Raw genomic sequence first — 23667 nt, 5'->3', positions numbered from 1 at the left:
CACCAAACACCCACTTGGGTCTCACTAATCATTAACTGGCCTCATGACCTGTAAAAGAAAACTCTCCCTCTTTGTTTAACTTACCCAGTTTTTCTGTTTCTTCTCAATGAAAATAAATAGTCTTTTTTTTTTTTAAGGTAAGGGACATTGAAACACATTGTCCTTCCTCTCTGAACCAAACATCATCAGGAAACAATTTCCTGCACCTCTCCCACTTCTCATTATAAAATGTTAGTAAAACCCAAGGCAGAAGTCTTTCATCTCTAAGCAATCACAAACCCTCATTGTCCTGGAGTCATCTGTGGATATGTTTATTCCCCTAGAAGGACTCTGAACAGCTTGAGGGCAAAGACCTTCTGTTTTCATTTTTCAGTCCCCAGTGTCCAGCACAGAGCTGAGTCAACAGTATGTGTTTAGTGTACATTTACCAGAAAGAATGAAAGAAGATGAAACTGGCCTCTGAGAGTACTATTCTTAACAGAATCTTGAGGCTACAAGTAAGTCCAACCTCTAAGAAGAGATGTTCAGCTTCTTAAATTCACAGATAAAGGAACCAAGAAATAGAGAAAGAAAATGACCTATGGAGAGGAGATGGTGCTGCTGGAAGTGGCAGAGCTGGCCTGGAACCAGGGTGTTTCCAGTGTACCGCTTGGCCTCTTCATCCAGAGGAGCAGCAGAAACCACAGAGTGCTCGCTCCGGACAGCTCAGGGAAAGGGGAGGCACGGTGCTTGCCCAGCACTCCTGAAACTGCAGCATGCTGCTGTGAGGATGAGAACCCGCCAACAGGGCAGCACGGAACGTTCCAGACCACAGTTCTGTGAGGTGACTACTATCTATCTATAGCTTCAGGGCACAGAGGGCTTATACCCTGCACAAGCTCATGCAGGGTTGAGATTTGAAGCAGGACAAGCTAGCACCAGAGGCCATGCCCTGAACCTCTGCACCAACAGGCTGTGCTAGGGCCACCCAAGACTGGAATACAATGAGTTTTGGAAGGGCCAGCCTTCGCTTCCCCTCCTGTGCGTGATCCCACCGCTCAGGCACTGCAACCATAGGAAAGCAGAGTGGCAGCAGACAGGGCACGACTGGTGTCAGAGACCAAGCCAGGTGTAGAGCTCTAGGTCCTCAGAGAAGAGAAGCCAGGGTGGGACTAGATGTGCAAGAGACTCATCGGGGGTAACATTTGTGAATAGAAGACGGCAGGGAGAACCCTGAGACCCTGCAGGTGATGGAGGGCTGGCATCTGTGAAGAAAGAGGACTGCTCAGGAAGTTGCTCAGAATCACCCCGGGGCCCGAGGGCAGACTCTGGGCCCAACCCAGACACGCTGACTGAGAACCTCTGGGGCTGTGCCCAGGACTCTGCAGTTCTCGTGCCAGAGCCACTAGTCTTCTGTTAATTCTTACCAAGGCCGTCTCCATGTGACCAGTGAGGAAACCAACGCTCACAGAGACCAGTGGCCTAGAAGCACTGTTTCAGGGCACCAAGAAAGCGGGGTACCCCTGGAAAGTGAAGCGACATGTTTTAGAAGGTGAGGATAGAGATTTTTCTACAGGAGACACTGGTGGGGACCAGCTGCTAATCAGTGTATATGGCCCGTCTCCCCCAGGGAGAATATCAGCCTTCAGAAGGCAAAATTCTGGTCTCTTTTGTTCATTGAGGTGTCCCCAAGCACCTGGCACAGCGCCTGCCACTCAGCCAGTGCTCAGTATTTGCTAAGGGGAGGGGGTGGGGAGGGGTGGTACTCTGCAGGGCATGCTTATTTAGAGAAGGGCCGTGGGAAAGGGCCTGATCTTGAGACCACGTGGAGGCCTCTTGGAGTGGAATCAGATGGTTTTACTTGCCTACGATCTGGGAACATGGGGAGGCAAATGAGAGATTGAGGATGCTGGGTTCAATATCCAGCGCTCATCGCTCAGGCTCTCTGCTGTGTGCTTGCTACCTAGAACATTGCCGGGCACATAGGAGGTGCTCATTAAACACTTGTTTTGAGAGAAAGAGAGGGGAGGAAGAGATGGGGGGTGGAAGGGAAGAGAGAAAGAGAGGAAATTATAGGCTTCAACCCCTGGAATCCACGGAATCCCTTCCAGCCTTTCCTGCCTGCCTGTTCCCAACTCAGACACCCAGCTTCCTCATCTTCCTTCAGGATCCCAGGCCTTCAGTTTAGGGGTTGGGTTGGAAGTGGGGGGAATATAAACTAACACACTAATATAAAATAAATTTTATTATTTAATTAATAAATTTAATTAATTCTGGGCCTCACCTGTTTATGACTACGAAATGAGGTCACATTAATTTTTTCAAGTGTGGTTTTTAATAGTTCTGCACGTGTATGATTTTTTTAAAATTAAGAAGTACAAAAGCCCAACGCGCATCTCAAACCCACCACTCACTTCCCTTTTGACGCCACCTAATAGCTGTAGGAAGGTGAAGAGAGAGCACCAGCTGCTGCCACCAACATCTAACTCTTGGGTTTCATTCTGGCTTTGATTAAGGAAACACTTTCTAATTATAGCAAATAATTAGGGTGTAGTATGACTGAAGACAAGCAGACCTGGGTTTAAGCCCCAGCTCTATCTCATCGCTTAGCAACTTTCTTCCTTCTCTTATCTTTCCTTCCCCAAAGGAAGGTCTCACCAACTCCCTAGGTGTCAGTTTCCTCAAACCCAAACTCCAAGGATGAGAAAACAATGGCAAGACTGCCCCCTCTATGGTGGCTGGATGACCCCTGGTCCTTAATTTGACCACATTCCTTGAGGAGGTGATCCATGGGGATGGCTGACTGAAATCATGCTCCCAGGAGCTCTGGCTGTTTTATAAAGATACACATTAACTTGCTCTGCAGGGGTGGAGACAGACGAGGAAATGGAGACTATTTCATTCTTCACTGAGAATGGAGAATAGTGGTTGAAGAAGCCCAGAGATGAGACCAATGCTAATTTTGCAGGTTAAAAAGTACATATCGCCAAGACTTCTAGAAAACATCTAGCCATCAGGTAACAAAGCAAGTGAAGTGCCATCATTTAGCAGGTCAAAAATACCATTAATCCCTGTAATGTTACTCATGATCTTTTCTCTTTTCCAGGACACACATATTAACTTGATTAGCATGAGAGGTTCACACTGTGGTTCAGGTCATCTTCTCAATTTATTCTAACATTATGCATATGATTACATCTGTTATCTCTTTCCTGTGTTCATTCTGGTTCTTCCTCCTCTCTCTCTCTCCCTCTTTTACACACACACACACACACACACACCCCAACATTCACAGGTCGGGAGAGAAGGCAGGGCCCAGGTGTGGGTGGGCAGAGGCAGAGGTGATGGGCCCGACAGTTGTTCCCTCCTGACTGCTTCTATTTTCTCAGGGGAACAGGAAGCAAAGCTGTCAACCCAGAGTCAAGCTTGGAGACGAGGTTTTGAGAAAAAGGAATCTGAAAGTCTGATCTCATTCTGAACTACGCCTGCTGTGAAGAGTGAGAATTTGCAGAGCAAATAGAACAGGCTCTTAAAGAGATGCTCGCTCTCGTCTCCAATCGCAGCTGAAGGGTGACTAGAAAACAAAAAACGCCAAGTCCCCACCCTCTTCCTCTGCCGTGACCCCCTTCCCCACATGCACATACTTCCACCACCACATTCTAAGGAGACTGGAAGGACAAATCCCTGAGGACTTAATGGGAGGCAGCTGAACTGCTCTAGGAGACCTCCCTTCCCCACTTTCCTCTGCAGGAAGTCAGCGGTTTGATGGAGAAATCGCGAGAATCCTAAGTTCTACGGTTTCCCCTTCCTTCCTGTAAGGGGAGGAAGGCGGTGCTCTGCTTCACAAGTGAGTGAGGGGGGGGTACCGGCTGAGAGTGAGGGCGATCACGTGAAGGTGGGCAACCTCCCCGGCCTCCAGGTCTGTCCTATTGGAGAGGGATGGGCGGAGTCTAGAGAGCAGCAGGGGGCCAGGGGGACCCAGCCTGCACCCCTCTGCTGTGACCAGGAAGGATGAGGAGAACCTTCCAGAGAGAAGCTGACTCTTTTCCCTCAGGGCTCCCCTGGTGAGGGTGGTCTAGGGCAACACTGGAGACAGGGAACCCCGAAAGAGGAAGGCGAGGAATGAGAGCGGCATCCACGTCCCCTTTTCTCCTCTAAGCCCTTTGGGCTCGGGACTGACTGTGGTGGGCAGGAAGGAGGACATGACTTTAAAGTGTTAGAACTGATCAAACTGGATGGGGCTTGCTACTTCTGGGTATATATCCAAAGGAAATGAAAACGGCATCAAAGAGGTATCTGTGCACCATGTTCACTGCAGCTTTATTCATAATAGTCAAGATAAGGAAACAAGTATCTGTCAACTGATGAACTGATAAGACGCAGTACATATATACAATAGAATACTATTCAGCTATGCAAAAGAAGGAAATCCTGATGTTTGCGACAGTATCAGTGGACCTTAAGGCATTATGCTAACTAAAATAAACCAGAGAGAGGAAGACAAATATTACATGATATCACTTATATGTGGAATCTTAAAAAAAAAAAAGTCAAATCCATATTAATAGAAACAGAGAGTAGAAAAGTGGTTTCCAGGGGCTGGTTAGGGGGCAGTGGTGGTGAGGGAAATAAGGGGAGGTTGGTAAAAGGGTATAAACTTTTATGATGAATAAGGTCTGAAGATCTGATGGAAAACATGGTGACCATGGTTGATAACACTATATTGTGAAATTGAAATTTACTGGGAGAGTAGAACTTAAATGTTCTCACCAAAAAAAGGTAAACATGTGAGGTGATAGATACGCTCATTAACGAGATGAAGGGAAACCTTTCACTGTGTATATGTACATTAAATCACCACAATGTACACTTTAAATATCTTACAATTTTACATTCATTCATATCTCGGTAAAGCTGAAATTTTAAAAAAATCTGGACTGGCTTGGATTTTTAATACCCTTCACCACCCCACTCTCCACACAAAACTAAGAAGATGACACTTAGGAGCAGGGAAAGCAGTTTTAACAAAACTAAAAAGACACTAAGGAGCAGGAAAAGCAGCTTATACGAAGGCAGTGGCTGGAGAAAAAGAAAATCATTCCATGTTTGCTTCCACTAAATTCAGACAATTCATCAAACCAGTTATAGAGGTAAAACAGGTCATGCCTCAGAATCCACTAAAATGCTAAAATGCTCTTCTTCCCTTTTCTATACTACAAGGTTTAAGCATCTCCGTTTTGCCGCTTGGTCAGTGCTCACTGAATTCTAGTGCTCCACCCTAAAACTGCAGGCAGGGGACTTCCCTGGTGGTCCAGTGGCTAAGACTCTGCCCCCAGTGCAGGGGGCCTGGGTTTGATCCCTGGTCAAGGAACAGCTCCCATAAGCCACAACTAAGAGTTTGCATGCCACAAGTAAAGATCCCACAGGCTGCAAGACCTGGTGCAGCCAAATAAATAAATAAATACTGCAAGCTCTCCTGACTACTGGTAAGAGAAACCCCAGAAAGACAGGGAACAAATGTCTCCTTTTTTCCTACAGCTGCAGAAAAGTACACACTATTCTGAACTATACTGTCACTTTTTATCAAGTGGGAAATTGAAAAACAGTCATAAAAGTCTCCATCTTAATCTTCTGTTCAAGAATCCTGTGTAAATATGTATTTACTGTTTTCTATTATTCTAAAACTGTCTTCAAAATATTTCTACAGAGGAGTCTTCTTGTGCACATGGATTTAAGACACCTGCATTTAAGAGATTAGTACCATGTTCTGTAAATGGTAAATCCCCACCCCTAAGAGTCTGCAATTTCTGATTGTCCTGCTGAAGAATTTACTGTACTAGTTTCATTATTTAAAACACATCTGTTTTCTGAAATATATAAATACACATGAGAGGTTTTTGAAACAGAAAAAGAGCTTTGGAATTTTCTTCTCCCTTTACATACAAAAGAATGATAAATCTGATGCCTTTGCTGTAGTCCTGCTTCAGATACAGAGTTGAGATCTCTGTCTCACTGAAGTCAGCACACAGGCCTGGTTAAAGCCTCAAATCCTCCATCTTTCTCAGGCCAGCACAGGTCACTCCTGATAGTTATGGAGTAGAGGGTATCTGAAACACAAGAGACAGTGCATGCTCAAAGCATTCACATCAAAACCAACGGATGAACCTCCACAGTAAACACTGAATGTCTCCAATAGGCTAGACAGGAAGACCACAAAGAGGGTAAGATACAAGCCCTTACAAGGAGCCTCGGAAGGTCCTCAGAAGACCCACAGTGACCACACAACATGCTCAGTATGGTGACAGAGCTGGAGACAGAAGGCTGTGGGTGTTTTGAAGAGAGAGGCCAAGAGCCTGAAGAGTCAGAGTGGGTTTTCATCAAGGAGATGCTACTTGAGCTGGAACTTGAAGGTAAAAGAGGAGAAGGAAGAGCACCCAGAAATGTAGAAGCAGAAGGTAAGTGTTCACTGTACATGATTAGAAGCGCAGTATGATCAACTTGTTATGTATTTGTAAAGTTCTCGCTGGAGGGCAATGCGGAAGGCAGTACTGGAATTAGAGGCACCAGACAGGAGGCTAACAAATAACATTCATTTGATATATGTTGATGAAGCATCTCTTGTGCACCTGGGCACCACGCTAGATTCTGTCTAGAGGAGAATAAAGACTGTCAAATAGGTGACAACGAGCTGGCACCATGTCAAGTGTCATACCTAGGAAATTAGAGGGTGCAGCTATTAATAGGAGCAGAATCTCTTCAGACTTAAATAGTTTGCAATGCAGAAATCCAGCTGAAAAATATGTGGTGCCATAAGGTAAAAGAATGACAGATCTGAAGGATATTCAGGATGTAGAACCATCTAGCAGATGCTGTGGGGACCCCCACATACACACCTCACTGTTCCCATGCACCCTACAGCCTGCCACTGCAAACATCTCTGAGTCTTAACCTGAGTACACTCATGTTTGGCTTTATAAGAGGCATGCCAGGAAGCACCAGGGGGTTAGCACCCCTGGGAGTGGTCCTCCACCAACATCAGATGGAAGACGGTGGGGCAACTCTGAGTGCCTTACGCAAAGGATCCAGGCGGACTGCATCTCAAGTGCCTCCAGTGGGAACCTGCTCATCAACACACCTTGTCCTGGCTCCTCTCCCTTCCCTGTTTCATTTCCCCATTCTCCTAACAGTCCTTCCTGGAATCACCTCCCAAGTAAACTACTTGCACTCAGATCTTTGTCTTAGAATCCACTTTTGGGAACCCAACCTGAAACAAACAGAAAAAAAAAAACTTAGTGAAAGATTAGATGCTAAAAATGGAAACCCAAATATGAGGCTATAAGATTTCTAACTTGGGAAATGCTGATCCCATTAACTGAGAAATATACTTTTCAGGATAGGAAGAGGGGTACATTTGGGGCAGGGGCTGGTGAAGACAGGATAAGTTTGGAAACATTGAGTTTCAGGTGCCCAAGGGACTGTTACCTCAAAATTCCCTGAGTACAAGGTTAAGACTCTTGACTTTGAAACAAGTGAAATAGTAGAAAAGGGACTACACGAGAGGAGAAACCACCAGAAATGAATGTCACTTCTCCCTAGGGTAATTACCTAAGAGAGTACAAAGCCCTAGCTGTCTCTTGCAGCCGGTTTCTGTATTCTAGCTTCTCATAGTTGGAGGGACTCACTCCTTTAAAACCATACATCACTCCCCACCAACAGCCAGCAATTGCAGCGGTAGAATCACTGTCTCCACCGTGGAAAAACGCTCGGTGGGCAAGCTCCTTCCAGGAGTCTCCTGCAGCCAGGATGGCATCGTAGGCAATCATGGGGGCATCGTGTCCACTGCTGCCGCCCCAGCCAGAGTAGCTCACAGAAGTGTAGAACTGATCCCTTTCCTTCACATCAAAGGGCTTGGGGAAGGTAGGGGCTGATTTGCCATCCCAAATTCCTCTGAGTTTTAGGTACTTTTCCCATTGGTCTTGGAAGTAAGACCTGTAGGAAGAAAAAAAGACTACAGTCAATTGAAAAAATAAAGTCAAAAGCCATCAGGAAAGGTACCAGAGGGACATGTAAACAGGGAGAGTTCCAACATGACTTCAACCTCTAGAACCAATATGATATATTAAAAATCAAAATGAATGCTAAGTGACCTTCATTCAATACATTTTTGCTAAGGAGTGATATAAATAATGCATTGATATCTGTTGCTATTAATGCATAAAGAAGATATACAGCAAGTTAAAGGTGAGAAATGTAGGTTTGTTTTTCCTGAGTTGAGAAATAGGTCAAGCGTCAACTTTCAATGGTGAACTTTATTTATTTATTTATTTATTTATTTATATGACAGATCTGTCATCATATATTTTATTATCTTATATTACTTTCTTAACAAAATTGTACATATTTAAGGTGTACGACATGATGATTTGATATACATATGCATAATGAAATGATCACTACAATCAACCAAATTAACATATCATCTTCTTATACAGCTACTTTTTTTTTAAGAGGGAACTTCAGAACATCATGACTGTAGATGATTTCAGTAGAAAGCCTCTGGACATTTTTATTCTAAGAAAGGCAATGTGAAGTAAATTCAAAAAAGGGGAAGATGTGGTCTTACCACTTGTTAATTACCTGGTGGAAAAACCTATCTTTAGGTCATTTTAACCAAGGATTTCACAATATTATTTGTTTGTCAAGACAACACTGAAAAAACAAGTTCCAGGAAATAATCAGGAAAGTTCATCTCAGTAAAGAATAGCCACAGGGACTTTTCCCTGGTGGTCCAGTGGTTAAGACACTGCTCTTCCACTGCAGAGGGCACGAGTTCAATCCCTGGGTGGGGAACAAAGATCCCACATGCTGTGTGGCATGGCCAGGAAAAAAAAGAGCGAAAAGGAAGAGCCACAAAACTCTGGAGAACAGGATCTGTACACATGAGGGAAGCAGTGCAGCCGCCCTACTCACTGAGGTCTTCACTTGGCTCCTTGGTGGCCATCACAGCTGGGACTGTATTTAGAATCCTTAGCAGGAGGGTGGGGAGAGGGCTGGATGCAGTGGATGATGAAATTGGGTGGGAGACCGATGATGGTTGCTACAAGGCTGAGTTGTAGGCATACACACGCATGCAGGTGTGCACACAGACTCAACCATTTTCTAGCAGGAGTGTGCACCTGCAGACTCACCAGTGCTGAAGATTCTGCTCCACAAAGTAGCCTGATTGGACAATGTACTTTTTAGCTTCCGGAAGTACTTCCATCAGTCCTCTTCCCCACTGCTGGGGAGGCTTGCCGTTCACAGCATAGGCTGTAAAAAGAGCAGACACAAGGGCTCCCAGGTAGCCTGTGGGGTGGTGGTGGGTCATCCGGCCGCTCTCGATGCTCACCTGGATCAGTGTGTCCAGCTGACTGCTGTGAGGGAACCGGAGACCAATGCACATAGCCCTCATGGCGGCCCCGCAGCCACCCTCGTGACTGTTAAAGCGAATCCTCCAGCCGTTGGCTTTGTCTGGCTTCAGCAGCATGGCGTTCTGCACTGAGGCACCCCCTGGGAAGAGTCAGGCAGAGAATGGGGTCAGGGTAACCGAAGCAAAAGGCTGGCAGGAGGAGAGAACCAAGCCCTGCCTCCAGCTTTCCTGGGTGGAAAGGGAAAGCCAGAACGTGTGATGATGAAGGCCCCCAACTCCAAACCCCAAGTCAGCACTGTGCCTTACTTACACAAGCGTATTTAGACGCTGTTGGGTTTGTGGGAGGGGCTTTTCATCAGGAAATGTTATGAGCTGAACTGTATTGATGATGAGCTGAACTGTATTCCCCAAAATTCATATGTTGAAGAACTAATCCCTAGAATTTTGGAATGTGACTATATTTGGAGATGGGCCTTTTACAAAGGTGATGAATTTAAAGTGAGAATGTTAGGACGGGCCCCAGTTCAGTCTAATCAATCAGTGTCCTAATAAGAAGAGGAAACCTGGACACACAAAAAGACACCAGAAGTGTATGCTCTGAGAGGGCACAGCATGGTCTGCAAGCCAAAGAGAAAGGATTCCTTCAGAAGAAATGAAACCAACACCCTGCTCTCAGGCTTCTAGCTTTCCAAACGGTGAGAAAATGACATCTGTTGTTTAAGCCCAGCCAATCTGCGGTATTTTGTTCTGGCAGGTCAGGCTCATAAATACGAGAGCCAGGGGAAAGGTGGTTCACATTAGCTGTTGGCCAAGTGACTATAAACAAGTGAGCAAGAACCACTTGTGAGCAGACCTGGAACCAGAAAAAGAGTCTCTACAAGACCTTTTCCAGTCTTCTTTAAAAAGAAAAAAATTGTCTTCATAGATATTAAAGAAAACTTAGAAACTATGAATAATTGAAAGGAAAATAGGAAACTATAAATACTCTTATCACCCATATCTTTCCCAACAGATATACATACATACTCTTAATGAGAATGGGTTCATAAGATACACAGTGTTTCATAATCTACTTTACTTCATATACAACATCTTTCCATATCAGTAAATACTTATCTGTGTAATTTTAAATGGCTGCAGATGTGTCACCATAATTAAATAAATGACAGAACATTTAGCTTGTTTCTATTTTTATCATAACTAAGAAATCTAATGTCTCAGGACTTCCCCTGTGGTCCAGAGGTTATGACTGCTTTGCAGTGCAGTGGGCATGCGTTTGATCCCTGGTCAGTAAACTAAGGTCCCACATGGCTCAGGGTGCAGCAAAAAAAAAAGTAATTAATTAAAAAATAAAAAACTAGTATCTTTGATATTTAAACCCCAATCAACATTTTAAGTGACTTCCTTGGGTCTGTTTTAATTCTCCACCTGCCCAGGATCTCCACCGGCTTCTCTCACCTGGTGCCCGGCCATCCATGTCTCCCATGCAGTCCTGGTAATGCTTAGCAAGGAGGGAATACAAGTGAGTCAAGTCTGAGACTTTGCCAGCTTCCAGGAGTGCTTCTGCTGTGGCCAGGTGCATCACGGTGTCATCGCTGACTCTCCACCTCTCCACATCTATGGCATCCAAGCCACCAAGCTGGGCCAGCTGCCTGTGAATTTTCTCCCCATTCCGGAGGAACTCCCACTTTCCATTGAAGTATCCCAAGGCATCTCCAGCAGCACTCAGCACCATGGCTGCCACATACCTCTCCATCAGGGCCCCACACATGGTGAAGCTGTCTCTGGGGGAATACAAAGACACACAGAGGATGGGGAGAAAAAAAAAATTAGAAAAAATAATAGCCCTATTAGCATTTTACTGGGGCTTCCCTGGTGGCTTAGTGGTAAGGAATCCACCTACCAATGGAGGAGATAGGTTCAATCCTTGGGTCCGGAAGATCAACTGGAGGAGGAAATGGTAACCCACTCTGGTATTCTTGCCTGGGAAATACCATGGACAGAGGAGCCGGGTGGGCTACACTCCAAAGTGTCACAAAGCCTAAGACTCGACTGAGAGACTGAGCACACACATCACATTGTACTGATGACTCACTCCTTGCAGGCACAGTATTAAGGGCATATCATTTAATCCTCACAACAGCTCTATGGGGAGTGGAATAAGCCCATTTTGTTGTGTGGTTGTTGTTTAGTCACTAAGCTAAGTCGTGTCCAAGTCTTTTTCAGCCTTGACTAGCCCACCAGTCTCCTCTGTCTGTGGGATTTCCCAGGCAAGATCAGAACTTTGTCTTGTCTTGTCAAGTTAGGCAAGACTAACTAGGACCCTATCTTTGCCTCTCTGTGAGTGGCAAGCCCATTAAATTCTGCAAATCAACCATTTTCTCTTTTCGGTTGAATTTGGCCTTGGAATGCATCCTTCCTTTCCGTAAATGCTAACTTTCCACTGGTATCATGAGGTACTGTTCGCAAAGCACCTGCACCTTCAGTCTCATCAGAGGGCCTGGATCACCGTCTGCATGTCAGAGATAAGAAAACTGAGGGCCAGAGAGAGTCACTTCTTGCAAGCAACAGATGGAGACACTGGGATCCAAATCTTCTGTTTCTGGGCCATTCACCTCAGCACAGACCTACTTACCTTGAGCAATCTCTTTATGTCTTACCCTTCATATCTGTAAGGCAATGGCACAAACTAATAACCTCATGGGTTTGTCATGAGTAGTAAATGAATTAACTTTAAAAATAACTTTAGTTGTTCTTTTTAAAAATATCTATTTGGCTGTGCCAGGTCTTGGCTGTGGCATGTGGGATCTTCCATCTTTGTTGCTGCATGCAGGTTCTTTTAGTTGCAGCACCGAGGAGCTTCAGTTCAGTTCAGTAGCTCAGTCGTGTCCGACTCTTTGCGACCCCATGAATCGCAGCACACCAGGCCTCCCTGTCCATCACCATCTCCCGGAGTTCACTCAGACTCACGTCCATCGAGTCCGTGATGCCATCCAGCCATCTCATCCTCGGTTGTCCCCTTCTTCTCCTGCCTCCAATCCCTTCCAGCATCAGAGTCTTTTCCAATGAGTCAACTCTTCGCATGAGGTAGCCAAAGTACTGGAGCTTCAGCTTTAGCATCATTGCTTCCAAAGAAATCCCAGGGTTGATCTTCAGAATGGACTGGTTGGATCTCCTTGCAGTCCAAGGGACTCTCAAGAGTCTTCTCCAACACCACAGTTCAGAAGCATCAATTCTTCGGCGCTCAGCCTTCTTCACAGTCCAACTCTCACATCCATACATGACCACAGGAGCATTTGGGACCTTTCTGTCACAGCATGCTGAATCTTTAGTTGCAGCATGCAAACTCAGTTGCAGCATGTGAGATCTAGTTCCCTAACCAGGGAAGTCCCAGTGAATTAATCTTTATAAAGTACCTAGAACAGTGTTTAGCACATAATAAGGAGTATTTTTTATTATTCATACACAACCAGGGGAAATGATTTTTCCATTAACTGAACTAGAATACTGTACTTTCTCCCCACAATCTTCCTTTACAGCAGTATTTAAATTTTGTGTTCCTTCTAAATGTTTGACTTGTAGAGTCTTGGGGTCTCAGCTAACACTCTATCTCCATGAATCTCAGTTCAGTTCAGTTCAGTCACTCAGTCATATCTGACTCTTTGCGACCCCATGTCCTGCAGCATGCCAGGCTTCCCTGTCCATCGCCAACTCCCACAGCTTGTTCAAATTCATGTCCATTGAGTCAGTGATGCCATCCAACCATCTTATCCTGTCGTCCCCTTCTCCTCCTGCCTTCAAACTTTCCCAGCATCAGGGTCTTTTCCAATGAGTCAGTTCTTCCCATCAGGTGGCCAGTGAATACTGATGAACATTCCAATGAATATTCAGGACTGATTTCCTTTAGGATCGACTGGTTGGATCTACTTGCAGACCAAGAGACTCTCAAGAGTCTTCTCCAACCTAACGCGCAGTAAAGTGCTAGTTTCCCACTGTCCCCTACAGCTTGTAGCATTCACCGGCAGAGCCTTGCACTATCTGTCCTCAGTCTATCATCCACTCCACTTATCAGGCCAGGAAAACACTTTGAAATGCCGGTGGACTAGCTCATTCTCTCCTCAGCTCCAGCTCTTTCCCATCCAAGATGTCTTACTCTCCTCCTCTTACCTAAAACCTATTTGCTCAGGGTTAAGCTCAAATCCTTGGGCTTCCCAAGGGAGTCCTGCTCCAGCAGCACTGCTGTAGCCCAGGGAACGCAGGCGCAGGTTGGCAAGCACCTGAGAAAAACGGTGAGGACATACTGAGCAGCCCATTACCGAGTTACTGATCATGTTGAATTTCCTGGCCCCAAAACGGTATTTGTAAAAAAATGACTTACATATTTTAATGTTTATAAATGATGCTCAGGAACTGGAGTTCTGGGCTAACAGTCCTGGCTCTGTTCAGAATCAGGTGTGTGATGATGGACAAGCTACCTCCTTCCAGGACCTCAATTTTCCCACGGTAAATCGTATTGCGGGGATGGGTGCAGAGGTAGTGGGGAGCTATAGATGCAACCTGGGCTCCCATCCTAGGCTGAGAACTTCTGAGACCAAGCTTAGTTCTAGACTTCTGAGGACGGATCTTTAAGCCCCTGTGCCCTCTTCTAATGGAGAAGGAAATGGCAACCCACTCCAGTATTCTTGCCTGGAGAATCCCATGGACGGAGGAGCCTGGCAGGCTACAGTCCATGGGGTCGCAAAGAGTCGGACACGACTGAGTGACTTCAAGGAGCTTCCCTTGTAGCTCAGTCGGTAAAGAATCCATCTACAATGCAAGAGACCCGAGTTCGATTCCTGGGTTGGGAAGATCCCCGGGAGAAGGAAATGGCAACCCACTCCAGTATTCTTGCCTGGAGAATCTCATGGACTGTAGTCTGCCAGGCTCTTCTGTTCATGAAATCGCAAGAGTCGGACACGACTTAGCGACTAAACCACCACCACCACCACCCTCTTCTGAAGTCCTCAGCTTCCTGTCTGTAATTCCTCCTGGCTCCACCCGAATGTGTTTCTGTGAGTTTCAAGTGAGGCTGGGGGGTGGTGGGCGATGACCACCTCACCCTGGAAGAAATTTTCTTTTGAGTTTTTACACCGTGCTGTGGCCTGCCGCTTTCCAGAACGCTGTTATTCTTTATACGCTTAACTTTTCCAGTTGACAGTCTCGTCCCCGAACTTTACATTCAAAACGGAGATCTGGGCAGCTGATTCACGGCAGTCTTCTGCGGTTTTGCTTTTTTTTTTTTTTTTTGAGCGGGGGGGGGGGGGGCGGGTACAGGCGAGTGGAGAACAGGTTCAGCCGCGACAGGGGTGGAGGGTGGCCCCTAGGTCACCGCGGGAGAGGGGCGCGAGGGACGGGACGGGATGCGGGCGGGGAGGGTGGGGGAAGGCAGGGCGGGCGGGGCCGGTCGCCGCCGGGAGAGGGGCGCGGATGTAGGGGCCTAGCGCGGGGAGGGGTACCTGCTGGCCGGGAGGGGTGTCACGCTCGTGAGCCCAGGGCGGGGCCGGGCGCCGGGAAGTCAGGGTGCGAGGAGGCCCAGCGCGGACCCCGGCGCGAGCCGAGAGCTGAGCACCAAGCCGGGTTGAGCGCCGCGTCCGCGGATCGCGCTCAGGTTCCGCAGACCCGGACCGGTGCCCGGCGCTTGCAGTTGCTCGAGCGTCAGCTGCCCGCTGCGTCAGCCGCCCCCTCGGTTCGGAGTTGGGGGGCGCTGCGGAGCACGGACGACGGGAAATGGCGCCGCTCTGCCACCAACACCCCACCCCGCTCCCGCCCTACCCCTGTCGAGGACTCAGGAGTGACCCCGGCTTGAAGCCTCGGCCTCTCCTCCAGTCCAGCTCCCCTGGGCAGTGAATAGTGTGTGGCCCAGATCTCGGAAAACGGTGCTGATTGCGTGAGTGGCCTTTGTCACGGTTCTGGGCCCCTCACCCATAAAATGGGGCAATAATAGTACCGACCTCTTTAGGGTGGTTGGTAGGATTAATTTCAACTCTTGTCATTTATTTGGTCGCAGAATAGGATATTTTCATGCTGATAATAAAAGCAAAGGAAAACTAAGAGTATTTTTGCCTGAATAAATTCTTGAAAAGAATTAGAAACACTATCTGCAGGTATTGTATGCAGATATTCTAAAGATTATATGCAGGTATTCTGCAGACTTCTCTGTTTGCCTCTCTTTCTTGCTACAGGCATTAAACACCTGCTGTTTACCACGTGGATGCTACGCCCTAACACAACCCTGCTCTCCTAAGAGTGGACCCATGCAAGGGATCCCATCTTAGGCTGTTGATTTACATTTTTTGTTTTTAAATAAAATGTTCTTTTTATGATTAAAAAAAATAATGCATACTTCCAGTAGAAAAACTGAGAAACCTTTTAGAAATATCTCTTAAAATATGTATCTCTCATGTGTTCACAAAGATAAATGTTTCTGGATTTCTTTGCAGAATTGTTTCTCAGCAGAAAATTGGAAATAATCTCAACCTCTATTTAGAGAGGAGAATGAGTTTCCTTCTCTTAAATTAGGGCATAATTATGAAACTTTTCCAAAAAGGTAGACATTTAAGTCAGTAGATTTGGGGTAAATAATTAGGTTCACAGGGGAAGAAATTGGAGATATTTTGTTAATCAAAAAATCAGCTTTTAGAGTGAGGGATATACATGGTCTTATTTATGTAAAAAAAAAAAAGAGCTCTGTGTGTGTGTATGTATGTGCATCCTGTGTGTAAAATGACTGAAAGGATATATGTTACATTGTCATTAATGATTATATAATTATCTCTCAGGTGGCTAAGGGGAGAGTTTGCAGGGAGTAGGGAGAGAGAGAAGGGGAAACTTTTAATCTTTCATATTAAGAATTTTTACATATTACATGTAGAAAGAAATTTTAGAAACCATAGAAAAAGAGCCCACATTCTACCACTCAGACTGTAAAGACTGATACAGTCTTTATGCACATTTTTTTTAATGGGGTCATTTTGTATATACAATATTATATCCTATTTTTAATCACTAAGCTTTACATTGTAAGCATTTCTGTCATTTGTAATAGTGTCATTACTACAATTGGATCCAAATGTTCAAATAATAAAATAAACCCCCTTTCATGTTGAGACAAAGTAATATGAGGCCCTGATCGTCAGTTCCTCTCCAGCCACCGCATGGCCAAGGCTGGTTCAACGGAAAGAAAACAGAAGTATAGACAGTTGAAAAACGGGGGATTAAACAAATCTTCATCACTTCAGGAGCCTGAATGTGTTATACCATGCCACCATGCCTCGTGAAATCTTGAGAGCTAAAAAAAAATTTTTTTTAATGAGCGAGAGAGAGAAAGATAGAGCTAACAGGAAATGGTTAATAGACAGGGCCCCTGACCTGTGCAGCAAATGCAAAATAAGAAAAAGTTTCAGAGAAAAATATACCACAGAATAGGACCCAATTTAACACAATTTGTTAAAATGATTTAAAGTGGTAAAAAATGAAGTAGAGGCGTTTTAGAAGAAAACAGAAGAAAGCTAGGCCAGGAGAAATAGGAAGCCTAAAATGGCTGTTCACATATCATTCAGCATCAACTCACTTCAGAAGATTCAGTGAGCATCCATGATGGTTAATTTTAGGTATTCACCTGGCTAGGAAAAAGTACTCAGATATTGGGTCAAACAGTTTTCTAGATGTTTCTGTGAAGGTATTTTTAAGATGAGATTAACATGGAAATCAGCAGCTAATTTTCTCCCATGGTAAGTGGGCTTTACCCATTCAGTTGAAGACCTTAATAGAAAAAAGACTGATCTTACACAGGAAGAAAGAAGGAATTCTGCCAGCAGACTCTCTTCACATGGAGCTGCTACATCACCTCAACCTGGGTCTTCAGCCTGCTAGCCTATTGTGCAGATTTGGACTTGGTGACCTCCACAACCACTTGAGCCAGTTCCTTACAGTAAGTCTCTCTCTCCACGTGTGTGTTGGTTTTGTTTCTCTGGAGAACCCTATCACAGCATATAAGGTATGCTAGACACCATGCTAGGCGCTGACTGCAGTTACTGCGGTAGAGCAAGAATCACAGGGATAGAGGAGACTTTGGAGGCACAAGCACTGTGACCAAGGAGATTGTTCAAGGTACCAGCTCGGCAAATAGGAGGAAGACATTTTCAGCTTAGAGGGTTCACAGAAGGCATCTAGAGAAAATTATATCTGGGCTTATTTTTTTAGAGAATAATTAAGATAAACTAAAATTTCCAGAAGCCCAGAAATAACCCAAACAGCTAGTTCAGAGGAGAAGCAAAGATTTAAAAAAGTAAAAGTACAAAGAAAGATGCAGACTTAGGTTGATATTTCCTCCCCAGTGATGCATGGGTGCTCAGCCTGACCTCATTGTTGAGGCGTGAGCTAGTTTTCAGTCTGGCCTGTCACTGGGTTAGAAGACTGGTCACGGTCTTAAGCTTTTTCCTTTTCTGTCTTACTGAATCATTTCCAAACACTTCATCATAAGACTGAGTACTAGATTTGCACAATGGAAATCAAGTATCCTCCTGGAGGATTTTAAAGAAGGCTGGAAAAGAATTCGAAGATGTTTATCAAAGAAAACAGGCTCTCTGGCCACTGGTCCCAAAGTGCTTTTTAAAAATAGAATCCGTACGTACATAAGAGCAAAGTTTACATCATAACGTGTCAGAGTCAGAAGGGATATTTGCATACCTGTAACTTTATAGTGAGGAAAGTGAGGCCCAACTAAGTAAAGAGAGTTCCTTTGAGTCACACAGCAGAGAGAAGTAGCCTTCTCTGAACTCTCCTCTGAAGGAGGCCATGGTCTTGGAGCTCTCAGTCCAGGGCTTCTTCCATCCCCTGTACTGCCATTTACACAAACTTTGAAATGATATGATAGACTAAACATTGAGTTCATTAACGCTCTGACCCTCCTGAGCCTGATTTTTTAAAATATTTCATACTCCTTCCACAAGAGCCCTCCATTTGATGACAGTGTAAAAGTCGTATTTACTATTATACAGAGTGAAGTAAGCCAGAAAGAAAAACACCAATACAATATACTAACGTATACATATAGAATTTAGAAAGATGGTAAAGATAACCCTGTATGCAAGACAGCAAAAGAGACACAGATGTATAGAACAGTCTTTTGGACTCTTTGGGAAAGGGCGAGGGTGGCATGGTTTGGGAGAATGGCATTGAAACATGTAAATTATCATATGTGAAACGAATTGCCAGTCCAGGTTTGATGCAGGATACAGAATGCTTGGGGCTGGTGCACTGGGATGACCCAGAGGGATGGGATGGGGAGGGAAGTGGGAGGGGGGTTCAGGATGGGGAACACATGTACACCCGTGGCGGATTCATGTCAATGTATGACAAAACCAATACAATATTTTATAGTAATTAGCCTCCAAAAAAAATAAATAAAGTGAAAAAAAATTCTGATGCTTAAAAAGGATTAAAAAAATGAATAAAAGTCTTATTTAAAGAAAGATCCAAGATGTGTGCTGTAATTCTAATAAGCAGGCAGTAATCAAATATGGCAGAAGGTGGGCATGGGAACACTGAATGGAGAGACAAGTGGATACAAATTGGTGTTTTAAAAGCAGGCAATGGCTTCTCTCCTTCTAAGCAGAACAGAAAGAGACCTGGGGGAAGTCCACATTCCTGCCCACCCCTCTTTCCCCATGTCTCCAGAGTGCTCTCATTTGCTTCTGTAAGTTGTTTTTTCCCAACCTTTGATCTGGAGATCCATGTAGATTTTGAAACCTTCTTTGGTACATTTTCTACCAGATGGCCCCCACCCCTCTGCCTCTCCCAGTCCTATGGGGATTTCCCACAGCTGGTCAGCTGAGTCCCCAAGCTCCCCTTCCTGAGTTTGCAATGGACTTTTGGTGCTCCTGACCACAGGCTCATCCTAAGCACTTCACTGCCCACAAGTCTGGCTCTCAGTGGGTGAAAATATAGCTTCCAGGAAATGGAAAGTAACTACTGAAGCCAAACACCTGGGGAGCCTTGCTTAAGGTCCCTCCCCACCCTCCCATCCTCTGCTCCACCATCCCTCCATCAGCGTCAGACTAGGCTAACCTACCTGAGTCTGCTCATTTTGCTTCGAGAAGAATCCTCGGGTCTATAGGTAAAGGAAGACCTCATCAGGGGACATCTGTCAGTCCTCTCCTCCTGTCCTCTGATGAGGTGTCAGTTCCCTCATCGTCTCTGGCATTCATTCCTACAACTGCTCTTTGGAGAGAGCTCAAGTTTGGGGTGGGGAATCTAAAAAGAGTGAGAGTGAAACCAAGACTTCACAAAGGAAGCTGGTTTAGGCAGGTTAGCTAATGGTGACAGCCGCTGGAGAGTCCCTCAGCCTCCCCCTGCGGATGCCAGTGAAGTCAGCTCCAGAATCAGGAGGCAGTCAAAGTGAGGGCTTGCTTTGGCTCTTCGTGCCATCAAATAAATCCTGCTCTTCTCAGGCGTCCTTGTGTAAATGGAGCCACAAGTGGCCAGATTTCCTCTCCTGTACAAATAGTAGCTGAAAGTGTCTGTGCAAGGTATACTTTAAATGTTGCCCTTTCTGGGGAGAGTTGACGAGAGATAAATCTCCTCTTTCCACTCAAGCCATGCAATTTCTCTTTAATTTTATGCATAAAATTAGACGACTCCCCTCCCTGCAACCCCTCTCCACAACCCCTCCCTCTTCTTTTGAAATAGGAGACCATGACCTTTGGTTACAGATTGTTTTTTCCCTAGATTACTGTTTCACTAAGAAACAGAGGGCAGCTATCTATTTCACTTTTCAAGAAAATATGCCAGAAAGAAGAAAGAGGAGGAAAGGGAAGAAGCTGAGGAGGAAGGAGAAGGGGAGGGTGAAGGAAGGTGGTTACTTCCTTCTGTTGATGTTTAGCTGGTAAGTCCTTTCCAACTCTTTGTGCCTCTTAGGGTGGTTAAATAGTTTAGTGTGTTTAAGAAGTAAACGCCCTATTGTTCAGTCTTTAATGGGCTCAGCCTGGCACTCAGTGATGACCTAGAGGGGTGGGATAGAGGGAGGAGATGGAGGCTCAGGAGAGAAGGGATATATATATATATATATATATATATATATAGACTGAATCTAGTTGTCATACGACAGAAACCAACACAAAATTGTAAATTAAATTTAAATAAAATTAAATAAAAAATTCTTTCATGGGCTAACTTGACTCTTCAGCTTTCATTTATTCAAGCTTGATATCATGATGGCTGCTCTGACCCATTATGAGAGCCCCAAAATCATCTCTGTCCTCTCCTTCTACAGCCTTTGGACGGCTCCTTTCTATGTTTCTGGGGGAACAAGGAAAGTGAAACACAAACTGAAAAAAGGGCAGCTTTTGTGACTTTGCCAGCAGCTCTAATGGGCAGTGTGGGCAGGAAGATTGCAGCCAATCTGTGGTGACTCTTAACCCCCAGAGTCCTATCATCACGGAGTTGCCAGGATTCAAGAGCAGGTCCCTACCCTCAGGCAGAGAACTCGCATGGACACACGGTCTGTCTCTTCTCTTAAAGGATCAAGTAATAAGCATGGCAGCCCACTCCAGTATTCTTGCCTGGAGAATCCCACGGTCAGAGGAGCCTGGTGCATTACAGTTCATAGGGTGGCAAAGAGTCGGACACAGGCTGAAGCGACTGAAAAGGCAGTACAATACGACACTCCCGGTGCCTTTGAAAGTTGCCCTTTCCAGTCTCATCACACACACACACACACACACACACACACACACACACAAACCAAGTCTTCCTTAAACACAACCGAATCCCCGGCTTTAATTTAAGAGTATTTTCTCTAATTTGGTCATCCACAGAAGTGAAGTGTATTTACATCCATTAAAAGCTCAAAGCAAATAAACAGGAACACCTCAAGGCAGTGAAAGATCATTATCAAGAACCCCCAATCCCCTTGGCCAATCTTAAAAATATCTCAGTTCTCCTCTGTTTGCTCTCTTCTCTGAATTACCCAGTTTAACATCCTTCTTATTATTGTTTGTTACTTTTTTCTGGATCCATTTCTACATTTAGTTTGAAATGGAATGTAGTATTTCAATAAAGGTCTGGGCTCATGTGCAAAGATAATGAAGATAATTCCTGGCCGTGGCATGTCATTTTTCCACTCATACCTCCCTAATATTTTGTTGGCATTTTCACCATCTTGCAGACTCAGAATGCCCTGGTCTTTTTCTGTGATTGTTTGTTTCTTTTTGTTAGGGTCTGTCCATCTTGTTCTTATCTCTCTCCCATTCTGTTCATCTTTGCAGCCACAGCACATGATACGGTTCCAGGCATACAGTAGGCGTTCAGTAAATTTGGGGGAACTGGCTTGATGTGGCAAAGGAGTGGTACAGACATTAGGAGCTCAGAGGAGAGAAAGAGCAGATGGGGATTAGAAGAGCCAAAGAGAGATTCTTGAGGAAGTGATTTTTGGAATACCCCTTTAGGGAAGGAAGATGTTTGGATGGGCAGAGAGGATGGGAAAGGCTGTGCAGGAAGTTATGGTGAAGTCAGGATTTTCAGGCAGAGAGTAGAGCCCCAAATGCAGAAGGGAGAGGGGCAGTGGGCAACAGGGAAAGAGCCCTCAGTTTAGATCAGAGTTAGCGCTGAATGTCCACTTCTCTTTTCATTTAAAGAACTCTGGTGATTTCCATCTCCATGAATCAGAAAGAATGTGACAGCGTACAAAGAAGAAGAGATTGCCACTCTCACACTGATGGCCTTTACCACCAGCTTTAGCAGAGTGTGGCATCACTCGGGAGCACCATAGTCTTAGAGCCCAGGTCTGGCCACCCCATTCTGGGTGCAGGCTATACAGATGGATTTAAATAAACCTGAGAACTGGAGTCAGAGAGGCTCCACAGAGAGGCTGAAATTCATTGCAGCCACAGTCCAGGGCAGAAATCAGGGTGCTGGTTGCCAGGTAGGTGCCCAGAGGAACTGACCTGAAACAGAGGTCAGAGCTTCTTGTGACTCTTCATTGCTGAGATTGCAACCAGTGTTGTTAGAAAAGATACAACTTCCTGAAAATTTTTGTTAATGCAAAAATGGGTTTGTTTCTTTGGCAACAGAAGAGTCCACTGTGGGAAAGAGGTTTTCTCAGCACCTAAGCTGTCCTAAATAACAATAACAAAAGCTGTCCTAGCACCTTGGACCCTGAGTACTCAATAGGCAAAGACTTTGCAGTAGCCCTAGTTGGCCCAGCCCAACCCTGCCTGTGGTACAGTTTTAGCTCAGCTTGGCTTTTATCTGCATGAAGAGAGTGAAGCAGTTCTAAGGCTGAGAGAGGCTAGCCTGAATCACCATTTTAGAGAGATCACTTTGTTCAGGGGCAAAGCCAAGTGCATTATCACGTTCATGTATAGTCACATCTCCTGTCGCTTTCTTTTCCTCTAAATGGAGTCACCTTTCTACTTTACCCGGTTATTTTAGACGGGAAGCCATTGTGTGTCTACCACATGAAGTCCCTCCTGCCTTAAGCCTAGTTTCTCCAGAAAGCAAAGCTAGTTACAAAGCCCCAGATGACTGGGGATGTGAGTCTGGTGCTATAAGACAGGGTGATTTGACACAGGGAAGAAAGAAAGGCCAATACAAGAGTGCCTCACCATGCTGGCCTCTGCTTCAGGCAACTGGTACTCCATCTCACTGGGGCCTTCTGGAAAGCCTCTTGAAATGTCTCTCTCAATTCCCCATCTGGGTAATGAAAATGGAAAGCAGTTATCCATCATCCTCCAGCCCCTTTGGATCAAGAGTAGCCCCACTGGTTCTAAGTCCCTCGTATTTCCAAGTTGCACATGCTTGAGTGCAGACTTTCCCAGGGAATCTGATGTGACAGCAACAGAGAGCCCTCAAGTGCCAGAAGAAAATGAAGAAAGGTATGGGCCAGATAAAGGGCTATCACTTTCCGCGGGTGCAAAAGAGAGCTACTGGACCAGTGTGGGTTGGCTGCCTTCCCATGAAATGCTCCAGAACTCTTCACAGGAGTAGCAGGCTGGTTGGGAATTGGTGGGGGAGGACTGAAATCTTCCTCACCTCACCCTCTGGTTCTATCACTGTTTACCTGAGGGTGACTGTGCCAGGCTAGGCTGGCTGGAGTTACTATCCCATGTGGCTAGTAGGACACACTGTCCAGCCACTCTGTAGAGATGGTGGGGGTGGGGGAGTGTAGGTAAGAGTGGTCTTGTAAGCTAGGCACTCTCCCAAAGTTTCCACTACCAATGGGATGGATGGCCCACTCCTGC

At 45.4% G+C, this 23667-nt stretch overlaps 1 protein-coding gene and 2 long non-coding RNA genes across 6 annotated transcripts; 2 read left to right on the top strand and 1 right to left on the bottom strand.

The window, feature by feature from the left end:
* Positions 1-55: 55 nt before the first annotated feature.
* Positions 56-12131, top strand: LOC132660076 (uncharacterized). 2 transcript variants are annotated; one of them, XR_009601289.1, is made up of 4 exons: positions 56-823; positions 2846-2996; positions 3369-6434; positions 10825-12131. It is a non-coding gene; the product is annotated as an uncharacterized LOC132660076 (long non-coding RNA). The 2 variants fall into 2 exon arrangements; XR_009601288.1 differs by lacking the exon at positions 56-823 and adding an exon at positions 1428-1531 and having other exon boundaries at positions 2846-6434.
* ADPRH (ADP-ribosylarginine hydrolase) lies at positions 4275-19704 on the bottom strand. Of its 3 annotated transcripts, XM_042231821.2 has the most exons (6): positions 14884-15040; positions 11292-11371; positions 10847-11172; positions 9168-9528; positions 7585-7968; positions 4275-6086 (listed from the first exon to the last, which is right to left on the bottom strand). In XM_042231821.2, exons 3-6 carry the CDS (start codon positions 11157-11159, stop codon positions 6056-6058), a joined length of 1089 nt encoding a protein of 362 aa, XP_042087755.1. In that variant the 5' UTR covers positions 11160-11172; positions 11292-11371; positions 14884-15040; the 3' UTR covers positions 4275-6055. The 3 variants fall into 3 exon arrangements, with proteins under 3 accessions (XP_042087755.1, XP_042087748.1, XP_014947948.2); XM_042231814.1 differs by lacking the exons at positions 11292-11371; positions 14884-15040 and adding an exon at positions 19500-19704; XM_015092462.4 differs by lacking the exon at positions 11292-11371.
* LOC114113749 (uncharacterized) lies at positions 15138-16125 on the top strand. Its single transcript, XR_003588554.3, has 2 exons — positions 15138-15314; positions 15610-16125. It is a non-coding gene; the product is annotated as an uncharacterized LOC114113749 (long non-coding RNA).
* Positions 19705-23667: the final 3963 nt, after the last annotated feature.

The sequence above is a fragment of the Ovis aries genome, chromosome 1, assembly GCF_016772045.2.
Source record: "Ovis aries strain OAR_USU_Benz2616 breed Rambouillet chromosome 1, ARS-UI_Ramb_v3.0, whole genome shotgun sequence".
In the NCBI taxonomy this organism is placed as follows: Eukaryota; Metazoa; Chordata; class Mammalia; order Artiodactyla; family Bovidae; genus Ovis; species Ovis aries.
Note: the sequence above shows the minus strand (reverse complement) of the source record. Positions and strands in the feature narration are given on the sequence as shown.